We start from the raw sequence: 12527 nt of genomic DNA, 5'->3' as shown, positions 1-12527 counted from the left end.
TATATAGCCACCATCAATTATGGACACATCTCTTTCGGATTAACAAAATATTCACTAAAAAAAATATGTTTGTCCAACTTTTAAACCATGAACATATATGGGCGGTCAATCGGCGTCAATTATAAAATTCGGTAGAGAGAAACTTTCTTCTGTATAGAGATTTTCAAAGCTATACTCGTATTTTTATGCCAGTAATGTGCGTTAAAGTCATTTTCTGAAGGGGGCCATATATGGGGGATAGGGTCAATTATGGACCGATTCTCATAAATTTCAGTAGAGAGGTTTTTGCTCATAAGAAACTTACTTATGTCTAATTTCAGCGCTATACTCGTATTTTTAAGGCAGTAGTGAGCGTTAAAGTCATTTTCTGAGGGGCACCTTATATGAGGAGTAGAGTCAATTGGGGACCGATCCTCATAACATTTGGTAGAGAGATTCTAACTCATAAGAAACTTGCTTATTTATTTTATCGCTATATTCTTATTAAGGCAGTAATGAGCGTTAAAGTAATTTTCTGATGGGGAACTTAAACGTAGGGTAAATTATGGACCGATCCTCATAAAATTTGGTAGATAGATTTTTGATAGTGAGAAACTTACTTATATCGAATTTTAGCGCTAGACTCGTATTTTTAAGCTCGTAATGGGCGTTATGTCATTTTTTGGAGGGAACCATATATGAGGGGTAGGGTCATTTATGGACCGATCCTCATAAAATTTGGTAGAGAGAATTTTGTTCATATGAAACTTATGTCGAATTGCATTTTTAAAACAATTATGACTATTAAAGCAGTTTTTCGGGGGGCCACTTGTATGGGGGCTATGCGAAAATGTGGACCGATATTGCCCATTTTCAATACCAAACAAACTTTACCTATAAGAAATATTTGTGGAAAATTTCTCTAGCTCTTTCCGTTTGGACTCTATCGTGCTTTCAACAGACAGGCAGACGGACATACAGGCATGGCTCGATCGTCTTAGAATTTAATAAGGACCCAGAATATATGTACTTTTGTGGGTCTATGATCAATATTTCGATGTGTTACAAACGGAATGACAAAATCAATATACCTCCATCATTTTTGATTTTCATACAAAAAAATCTCTTCTATCAAACTTTGTTATAACGAATTCTCGGATAGAACGAACTTGGAACAGAAATCGACTTAGAAGATTAGTCTAGCGCTTTGCTCAAGTACCTATCTAATCTAATCTCGGAGCATTGCTGTTCCGTTGCTTAATTTCCGAGTTCCAGAATCATCACCGCCGTTCAACCACGCAGATGGAATGATGTCTAATGCATCTAGAGACGCAATCGGTAGACCGACTTATTTAATACATTCGTATTTCGGTCACTTCGTCCATTCCGTATCTTATTAATTTGACACCAACCCATTTCTATAGTCACTCCTCTCAGGGGTATCTGTTGTTTTTGCCGCAAAAGCATCGAACTTACACCCGAAATATAGATTTCACCGTTTGTCAGTCTTTTTATCAACATTCTCATCCCGCGATTTTGCGTTTAAACCACGTGCATCCTAAAAGGACCTCTCCTATAACCAGGATAAGATAAAGTCCGAAACTCTGGTACCAGATAAGCGTGGTTCTGTGATTCGACCCCAGATCAAATCAGACCTGGGGTTACTCGCTAACATCTTTTTTAACTCATACCTGAATTGTGAGTGTTCGATGTTCGTGTCTCAATATTTGTCCCTTTGTTATCCAGACCGCTTAGCTTATTCCCTTATCAACTTGTATTTTCAGATCGCTTAGTACTTAGCTTGGAAGATGATACATTCTTACGTATGTACGTTCCAAACTTTACTTAGGAATAACATCTTGGCGAAATAGACCAAGCAGACTAAAACTTTGTTAGAACAACGAATATTCATAGCTTTGGAGCAAAAAGTATTCAGTTTATCAAGTTTCATAACTTATTAACTATTAACGCTTACGATAGTGATGAAACAATAAATTTTCGATCCTAAACAACATTAACTATTTATTAATTTGTAATCATTTACAAATCTTGTTTCTTAAAAATACGTTTGGCATTGTTTATACGACTTAAAAATTAAAAAAAATAGTACCTAATTTTGAAATCTCCCATATCACTTCTTTTCTAAATCCTTATAGAGATTTAACTGTTTCAATTGTTCCTGAAATAGTTGTTGCAACTGCTGGGGAGTTTTTATTTCTTTTCTCAAACGTTCCTGTTCTTTTAATTCTTTTTTAATATTTTCTTCGTACATTTTTGGCATATTCGAAATACTATCCTTAAGTTCCTGCAGCTGTTCGCGTAGTTGTTCATTCAGTTCCTTTTGTATTTCAAGTTCTTGTCGAAGATTTTCTTGAGCTTGTAATTCTTTTTGAATATTTTGTTCAATTTTTTCTTGCCTTTTAAGCTTATTTTCTCTTAGCTGCTGCAACTTGTCTTGTAATTGTTGTTGCAAATCTAGTTCCTTTTGTAAGACTTCCTGCAAATCTGCACTTTTTCTAGATTCTATTTGCAATTGTTCTTCAAGTTTTTCACGCTTTTCCATTTCTATTTGTAATTGTTTTTCTTTTTGTTCAACTTCTTGCTCTAGATTTTGTTGCATTTGTTCGTGAGTTTGAGTTTCGTGTTGCAAGCTTTCTTTAATTGTTTGTATTTCTTGTTGCCATTGTTTTTGCTTTTCCTCTAATTGCTGGATTTTATTCTGTTCACACACAAAGCCAAACTTATTCAGACATCTGTTATCATTCCATTTCATATTTTCTTTCATCACGATTTGAGCACAAAACTCATTTTTGCCAACAAAGTTGGGATTGCCGCCATACCAATTGGTATAGTTAAATTTCTTGCCCGTTGTCAGCCAAACAAAATGTTTTTCCGGAAAACGACTCATAATACCACCAATCCAAAGTGTAACATTTTTGAATTTGTTTTCTTTACGAACATGTTGAATCAATGCACTAAGTTCTAGAGATTTGTCACTGTTATCAATTTCCACCAAAGTCATGTTCATTTTTAAACACACACCTTGACTTTCCATCCAATTGAACTGAAAAAAAATAAAAAAATATTAAACATTTTATATATTGTGTTAAAAATTTGCCTTAACTACCTTTTCCTCAAATTCTATATAATACTGATTATTTGCATCTGATGTATACATCTGACCACTGGCATAAATGTAATTTATTTTAAATATTATTAAAACTATAAAAACTTTTAAAGAATTTGCTAAGCTCATTTTAACTAGATGTTTCTTCTTAAACTTTAGATTAACAAATAAATTTGTTTCAATTATTTTAAGAATTTCTTATTTAAACTAAAAATAAATTATAAATACAAGTGACCCGGGTTAAATCAAAAAGATAAGCTTATGTGTTGCGAAAATAGTGGGATTGTCTGATTAATTTTTGTCCAAAATTACGATTCTGTATAACAGTGTGCGGCGCAAAAAGCATAATTAGTATAACTTTTTTCTAAAGCATAAGACATGATAAGCATTTAAGTTTTACTTCTACCTTGGCCACACATCCAACTAGAGTCCCGTCTATAGACAATTCTGGCTATAGTCCGTTCTGTCTATAGTCCAGACTATAGACTAGACTATAGGTAAGACTATAGCCAAGACACTAGATTATAGAGTAGACTGTACTCCAGACTGCAGAGTAGACTATAGTAAAGTCTATAGAGTGGACTATAGTCCAGATTATAGAGTATACTATAGATTAGACTATTGTCCAGACTCTAGACTAGACTACAGTCCAGATTATAGTTCAAACTACACTAGACTATCGAGTAGACTATAGTCCAGACTGTAGAGTAGACTATAGTCCAGACTGTAGAGCAGACTATAGTCCAGACTATAGACTAGAATAAAGTCCAGACTATAGACTGGAATATAGTCCAGACTATGGACTAGACTATAGTTCAGACTCTAGACTAGACTACAGTCCAGACTGTAGTTCAAACTATATAGTCCAGACTATAAAATAGACTATAGTCCAGACTATAGACTAGACTATAGTAAAGACTATATGCAAGACTATAGGCAAGACTATAGTCAAGACTATATGCAAGACTATAGGCAGGACTATAGCCATGACTATAGGCAAGACTATAGTCCAGACTATACACTAGACTATAGAGTAGACTATTGTCCAGACTATACAGTCGACTATAAAGTATACTATAGTCCAGACTATAGAGTACACTATAATCCACTATGTAGAGTAGAATATACTCGAGACTATAGACTATACTATAGATTAGACTATTGTCCAGACTATAGACTAGGCTATTGTCCAAACTATAGACTATAGTCCAGACTATAGACTAGACTATAGTCCAGACTATAGACTACAGACTATAGAGTACATTATTGTCCACACTATAGACTAGACTATAGTCCATACTATATATTAGACTATAAACCAGACTAAAGACTAGACTATAGTCCAGACTATAGACCAGATTATAGACTAGACTATTGTCCAGACTATAGAATAGACTATTGTCGAGACTTTAGACTAGACTATAGGCAACACAATAGTCCAGTCTATAAGCTATAATTCAAGTTATAGACTATAGTCCACGTTACAGACTAGACTATGGTCCAGATTATAGACTAGACTATTCTCCAGACTATAGGGTAGACTATATTCCAAACTATTGTTCAAACTATAGCCCAGACTATAGACTAGATTATAGCCAAGAATATAGGTAAGACTATAGTCAAGACTATAGGCAAGACTATAGTCCAGACTATTGGCTAAACTATAGTCCAGACTATAGTTCAGACCATAGTCCAGACTATAGTTCAGACTATAGTCCAGTTTATTGTTCAGACTATAGTCCAGACCATAGACTAGACTATAGCCCAGACTATAGTCCAAAGTATAGACAATACTATAATCCAGACTATAGACTAGACTATTGTCTAGACTATAGACTAGAAGGTTGTCCAGACTATAGGCAACACTATAGTCCAGATTATATACTATAATCCAGGCTATATACTATATTCCAGGTTATAGACTAGACTACAATCCTGATTATAGACTAGACTATATAGTAGACTATAGTCCAGACTATTAGACTAGACTATTGAACAGATTGTAGACTAGACTATAGTTCAGACTATAGACTAGGCTATAGTCCAGGCTAAACTATAATCCAGACTGGACTTTAGTCCAACGTTTTAGCAACGTTTTATTGCTATCACATAAGTAAATTTCAATAAAACTCTACACACTCCGTTATAAACTAAGTATAATTTAAATTTTTGTGTAAATTTATTAATATAAACAAAATTTTTTTTTGCCGAAAATATGAACATTACTTTTGCAATTTTTTTATATTTATTCAAAATTTTGTGTTTATGCATATTTTTTTATTCTTAAATGGAAATCATTGAATGCCTTATCTACACGTGGATCGTATTGTGGTTTAAGAGTGGGTTTAGCTTTAGTTATTAAATACAGTCAAACTTCGTTAAAACCGAGTTAGTTATAAGATATGTTTTTTTTTTGCAAGAAAATAGTTTTAAAATGTGGGTCTTTATAAATTTGTAGTTCGTTATAACCGAAAATACGTTATAACTGAGTTCGTTATAAACGGGTTTTACTGTACATACATTAGTATGTATAAGCAATTTTCAAAAATTGATTTAAAATTGCAAATTTTTAATAAAATTCTGCAAGAAAGTATAGTCGAGCTAGCCCAACCATGTGAAGAAACACGAAAATTACTGCCCCTTTTTTGGTTAGGACGATATCAGTGACCGAAAACGTTATATAGGGCCCTATTAAACACTGACACAAAACCTAATTAGATTCAACGTTTATGTTGCGTAGTGCCATGAGGACTACGTTGACCAGAGCTTCAAAAACATTGCTGGACATTACTCCGATCGAAAGGCCTGTAAGATACGAGGCGGCACTCACATCCGAGCGGCTCTTATCGTTATGTGAATTGACCAAAGGTGGTTACGAATGAGGGCTGGATTAAAAATATGGGCGGGAGAATTCCATAAGGCCACTTGGAATAATAGAACGTTGGACAACACCATGAAGTGACCACAACGAGAATCCTTCCCAAGAATAAATAAGTCCGAGATTAGTAGGATATCAATTTTTAGTGGATACCCGAGATACAAAATGATCGGCGGCGATGGCTCGACCATTTTTGGTCATATAATTCTCAAAACTGCAATGAAATATCTTCCCTATAGAACTACATATATATAATCCTGGTTTCTGAGGGATTTAATAAAAATCTTGAAGAACTAGATCCCAAGATTGGATATAATTTCGGCGAAAGCCTGATTTCTGAATATTGGACGATAATTTCTTTCGTAAATCGCTATATAACATTTGCAGGAAAGAGAGGGAACAACAGGACCTAAAGCGGCCTAAGTAGGTGTATATTTTTGGAGCTAATGTAATGTTCATCCTTCTAACAATCTAACCCATTCAGATCTAATTTATATAACCAAGAATTAAAATAATAAGTTAATTTATATATGAAAACTAAAAACTTTAAATTCAAAATTTTTAATATTATTATTTAATTAGACCCCAAAGGATACAATCGGTGTAATTATTAAAAGTATAAAATTTCTTTAAAAGTTATTCCAATATCTAATATAAGGATTGTTGATTATAATATTATAATGACCGCTATAGGAAATATCATCTTCTTGTAATTCTCTGGTTTCCTTAAATCCTCTTAACAAATACTTAAGATCTCCTTTAAGCAGTGGATGTTTAGAATTCTTCTCCAGTTTTGTGTATTTTTTCAATTTATTGTCTTTGGGTGCCAGCAATTTGTCCTTGATTTGATTTTGTAATTGTAAAGTTTCGAAAAGGTTTTCATGTTTATTCGTTTCTTTTTCAGTAGTTTGCTTCAATTGCTGTTGCAAATGTTCCTGTAAGTTTTGTTGCTTTTCCAGTTCTTGCTGTAGATTTTCTTGTTTTTTGATTTCCACTTGCAGTTTCTTCTCCAGACGTTCCTTGGTTTCTTTTTCTTGCTCTTTTAGCTGTTTTATTTGTTCATGTAGTTGATCTACCAAATTTTGTTGATTTTGTAATTCCTGTTTTAGTTCTTCCTGCTTTTGCAAATCCATTTTCAAATCATTTTCAAGTTTTGATTTGTCTTCTTTGAGTTGTTGTAATTGTAGTTGTAGCTGATGTTGTAGTTCTTGTTTTTCTTGTAGTTCGGCTTCCAAGTTCAATTGTTTTAGTATATCCTGACGGGTAATCGCCTCGTAATTTAGTTCTTGTTTGGCTTCTAGTTGTTGCCTCTTTTGAATTTCCTTTTTCAATTTTTGCTCACTTTTCAATTGCTGTTCCTCCACTTGTTGTAATTGTTCTTGTATTTGATGTTGTAATTTCTGTTGCTGTTGTAGGGTTTGATGTAAATCTTCTTTCTTTTTTATTTCGGTTTCTAAATTCTCCTTGAATTTCTCCTGGGCTTTTAGTTTTTGCTCTTTAAGTGTTTCCAATTCCTCTTGTAGCTGTAATTGCAATTCTTGTTGTTTTTGTAGTTCTTCTAGAACGCTCTGTTTCTTTTTTACTTCCGTTTGTAAATTTTCCTCCAGTACTTCTTGTTCTTTTAGTTCTTGTTCCTCAAATTGTTGCAACTGTTGTTGCAGTTCATGTTGATTGTCTTCCTGCTTTTTTAATTCTTGCCTTAAATGATTGTGCTTTTTTAATTCCAATTTTAAATCTTCCTCAAACTTTTCATTTTTTCCCATTTCCTGTTCAATTTGTGTCTTCTTCTTCTCCACTTCTAGTTGCAGTTGTTGCTGCACTTGTAAATAGTTTTGGGTTTCCAACTCTAAGGTCTTTTTGAAATTATTCAATTCCTGTTGCAATTTTTCTCTTTCTTCCAATTGTTCCTGCAGTTTTGCTCGCAACTCTTGTTGCTTGCTGTGTTCACACACATAACCAGAATAATTGATGCAAGATATATCATTCCACTGTAAATCTTGAGCCATTAAGATTTTAACACAAAATTCTTCCTTGTTGAGAAAATTTGGATTTTTGCCATACCAGTTGGTATAAGTAAATTGTTTGCCCGTTGATATCCATATAAAATGTTCCCTGGGATACTGAGACCTAAAGCCCCCAATCCAAAGTGTTGTATTTTTCAGATTATTTTCTTTGCGAACTTTTCTGATTAAGTTATGTAATTCCAGAGATTTGGCACTCGTATCAACCTCCAGTAAGGTCATGTTCATTTTAAAGCAGTCTATCTGACTTTCAAACCAATTAAACTGAAATAATTTAGAAAATTTTATAAAATTATAGAAAAATTCTTAAATTCTTCAATTAAATCATACCTTTTCTTCAAAATCTATATAATATTCATTTTTTGCATCTGAGGTATAGATTTGTCCTTTGGCCGAGATATGATTTATTTTTAAAATTATTAAAAATATAATTAACTTATACACGTTGCTTGAAATCATTTTAATTTGTTGTTTTCTCTGATGTTGCTTAAAAACTACTAATTTATATATTACTACTTCTATAATGGCAAATATTTTCAGAAAATTTCTGCCAAAATTATTTATTTTAAACTATAAGTAAATTTTTATGATAAAACATAAGTGAGAAGACTGATAAGCTGAGGTTTTAGAATAGAAAACTACTTAATTTTTTAGCTTACTTATATCATTATAAGATTTGTAACATATGGCTACGAATCGGACGTAGACCCATGACATATTAAAACATCGTCCGCTTAAAACTTTTAAGTGCATAAATCTATTAAAAATTTTAGTATTATTAGTATAATTTTCTGCTGATCGGTCATAACCAGTAGAATGCAGCATATATATGTGACCATACTTTATTCGTAAAATGTTGCAAATGACAGTTTTAAATTAAATATACCATTTATGATAAAGTAGTGTAAACATTTTCAAATATTTGCGGTTTCCTTTATTCAGCAGTTTAGATTACGTTAGATTTAATTTAACTAACAATAGTTTTCTCTTATATAAATCATTAGCTTAGTAGGTTCTCAGTAAAACAGCAAGTGAGATTGTAAAAAATATCGATATAAGGCCCACTATGGGGCCTCAAGTCAGTTTGTTACAAAAATTTACTTATGTCGAATATTATCGTAATACCGGCTTATTTATGCAATTTATTGAATGATTTTTCAAGAAGGCCTTATAAGGGAGACCCTTTTCAACAGGCATATGATCCGAAATAGGTTGATCTTCAACAAAATTCGTAAAGATTTGTAACACACAAACATCAGGCCAAACGTATGATACCACTCCACTATAGAGATCTAGTGCTTAACGTGAATACCTGCCTTGACGGCTTATTTCATGGTGGTCTTTTCCATCCACTGGGTAGACTTGAGACGGTCTACCACGCGACCCTGAATCCTCAGGTGGCAAATTTTGTACATGGCTGAGCCTGTCCATGTAACAGCACTTTGCTGAAGTACTTGAGTTATCTAATCTATTGCCATAGTAGCCCCGTTGCGGAATGACAGGCAACATGGGATCAATCCCAATGCAAACCCCGACATGGAAAAAGCAATCACCGATCTAAAGTCAATAGAAGGAGCGACAACCCCAACATCAGGTGATATCAATCTTCCGATATACCGAAAGGTGACCACCCTTATGATGTCATAAAAGATCGCATTATTTAAAATGCAATCCCCATCAACTAATGACCCATTCCAGTGCATTTCTTAACCACACTACTGAGATGGCTCTGTTGATTCGGCAACAGCACCTAGAGACGTATTTATAAGTCCGAAAGGCCCAGCCAATAAATCATCATCCCTCTGTATGTCAGATAATGTGACAAAGGATGTAGGAATTTCCAAAGTCAATTCGAACTCAATAATTGCCCCGACAAGTTGAGTGGTGGGCCTCAACCATAAGTCGCGTAGCATGAAACAATATGAATCCTGTTGAGATGGCAACAGCACCGAGAACTTCCCTGAAGTAAAAGGTCTACTAAATCAGTACTAGTCTCCTGTCGGGCATGGTCCATTCTCAGACCATAAAGAACGATCTACGGGATGACAGGTAACTACCAAGTGTCAACCTGAAAATTCCACACAGTTGCTTTGTCACATCACCCAGTGACATCTGCTGAGATGGCAACAGCACCGGAGAGAGAATCCAGACATATATGGCATTTGGATATATCAGTCCTTGAACCAACATTTTCTGCCCGCGAATTTGGGCATGAACCACAGCCACTGCGTGGATCCTGAAGGAACCTCAACCAATTGACCAGCCAGGACAAGTCCTGCGGGCAACTGGCCACCCGTAGTGCTAGATTATATGGTACTCTGGTTAGACCCCATGTCAAATCAACATGGAGATTTCACCAAGGTAACACGCCCCCGGCGGGAGCCACTATAGAGGTGTAGGATATATAATTAAGTATTTCTGGAATGAATATAATGGGAACGACTACTAAAGATCTCTATGAATATCGGTCCATTACACTAGCCAACAAGTTTTTAACCCAGAGAACATTGTATATTCTTCTAAACGATTGCGCTGCGCTGCATCTGACTCAGAATTTTTGAGATATTTCGAACATTTTGGAAAAAAACCCTGTTACGTGGATCCCGAAGGAACCTCAACAAACTGACCAGCCATGACAAGTCCTGCGGGCAACTGGCCACCCGTAGAGCCAGATTATATGTTACTCTGGTTAGACCCCGTGTCAAATCATTCCAAGGAAATGCCGAGGATTCATTTGATCATCATTAGTTTATAGTCCCGGCAGACTAGAGGCATTGGTAGCACCTATTTCCCCGGGATATTGCAATAACACCAAGATGGAGATTTCACCAACGTAACATGCCCCCGGGGGAGCCACTATAGAGGTGTAGGATATATAATTAAGTATTTCTGGAATGAATATAATGGAAACGACTGATTTCTATGAGTATCGGTCCATAACACTAGCCAACAAGTTTTTAACCCAGAGAACATTATTATACTCTTCTAAAGGATTGCGCAGCTCTGAATCCGAATCTGGACTCAGAATTTTTGAGATATCGTTTCGTAAATTTTGAATAAACCCTGTTATGTCAACGAAAGTCTGATCTGTCGATTTTATATATAACATTTGTTATATCTGTTTTCTTCTTCGATACATCTTAAAATGTTGTAAAATTATTAGGTTTCAGAAATCAAATATAATTAAATCTAAGACATTAATCATCTTGTCAAATTCAGTAGAGCACGGTTCGTAACTGATCCATGACCACATTAATGACACTATTTCGAAAATCACACTATTTCGAAATATAACGGAGAATAAATGTAACAAATAAGTAAAGCGTCCAACTTGTATCGAAATGCAATCATTGTGCGGAGAGAAATATAGGACTAACTTAAGAACGTTAACGCGGACCGGGTATATTTACATAATATGTATTACAAATACACATTTCAAATTCAAATCAAAGAAATTTAAATATTAAATTTTCGAAAAATACTCTTTTTCAAATGCATACACTTTATTGACATTGATGAAAATTCAAAATAATATCACGATATTTATTATCCTTATCATTAGAAAACACTTCTTGATCTTTTTCGTTGAGTTTCTGCAACTCCTCTTGTAGTAAATCCTTCAAGTTTTGTTGTATTTGTAACTCTTGCTGTAATTCTTGATACTCTGCTGTTGTATCATTTAAGTTTTCTTCAAGTTTTTCATATTTTATAGCACTTTGTTTTAATTTCTCTTCACATTCTACAATTTTTTGTTTTAGGTTTTGCTGTATTTCCAGATTTCTATGATTTTCCTGTTTCGATACTTCTTGAACACTGGTCAATTCTTGTTGCAATTTTTCTTGTTGCATTTGTTTTTCCTGCACTTGTGTCTGCAATTCTTGTAGGTTTTGCACTTTCTGCACTAATTGCTGTTGTAGTTTTATCTTAGCATTTTGCAATTCCTTTTGTATTTCCTTATTTTGATGTTCTTCTTGATTGTATTCACATATAAAACCCTGATGATTAGTGCAGGCAATATCATTCCATTGCAAATTATTGCCCCACCCAATGTGAGCACAATACTCATTATTGCCATAAAAGTCCGGATTATTACCCTGCCAATTGGTATATGAGAAAGGTTTACCGGTAGCTAGCCAAATAAAGTGTCGATTAGGATATCTTGACATGATGCCACCAATCCAAAGACGAACATTTCCAAAATTATTTCTGACCAGAGTATTAATTTCATTTGATTTCGTACTAGAGTCAATTGTCACCAACGTCATGTCCATTTCAATGCAAGCAATTAAGGCTTCAAACCAAGAGTACTAATAATGTGATTGATAGGTTTTTAATTCATTTTATGTTATTGTTATATTTATTTATGTAATGCTCACCTTCTGCTCTGAATCAATATAATAAACATTATTTTGATTCGTGGTAAATTTCTGCCCATAGGATTTCATTGGTTTGATTTTCAAAATCATTAGAATTATAATTACTGCATAAAAGATTTTTAAATCCATTGTAGTTGTTGCTTCTT

The 12527-nt window shown here is 34.1% G+C and overlaps 2 protein-coding genes across 2 annotated transcripts; both read right to left on the bottom strand.

Annotated features, from left to right (window-relative positions):
• Positions 1–1974: 1974 nt before the first annotated feature.
• LOC119605768 (lectin subunit alpha-like) lies at positions 1975–3273 on the bottom strand. Its single transcript, XM_037959060.1, has 2 exons — positions 3107–3273; positions 1975–3043 (listed from the first exon to the last, which is right to left on the bottom strand). The coding sequence occupies exons 1-2, from the start codon at positions 3233–3235 to the stop codon at positions 2111–2113; spliced, it is 1062 nt and encodes a 353-aa protein (XP_037814988.1). The 5' UTR covers positions 3236–3273; the 3' UTR covers positions 1975–2110.
• Positions 3274–6581: 3308 nt separating this feature from the next.
• Positions 6582–12527, bottom strand: LOC119605761 (golgin subfamily A member 6-like protein 22). Its single transcript, XM_037959048.1, has 4 exons — positions 12382–12527; positions 11517–12312; positions 8336–8499; positions 6582–8269 (listed from the first exon to the last, which is right to left on the bottom strand). Exons 1-4 carry the CDS (start codon positions 12508–12510, stop codon positions 6614–6616), a joined length of 2745 nt encoding a protein of 914 aa, XP_037814976.1. The 5' UTR covers positions 12511–12527; the 3' UTR covers positions 6582–6613.

The sequence above is a fragment of the Lucilia sericata genome, unplaced genomic scaffold (genome assembly GCF_015586225.1).
Source record: "Lucilia sericata isolate MDLA Ls3-8-SP2 unplaced genomic scaffold, ASM1558622v1 Contig000516F_arrow, whole genome shotgun sequence".
Lineage (NCBI taxonomy): Eukaryota > Metazoa > Arthropoda > Insecta > Diptera > Calliphoridae > Lucilia > Lucilia sericata.
Note: the sequence above shows the minus strand (reverse complement) of the source record. Positions and strands in the feature narration are given on the sequence as shown.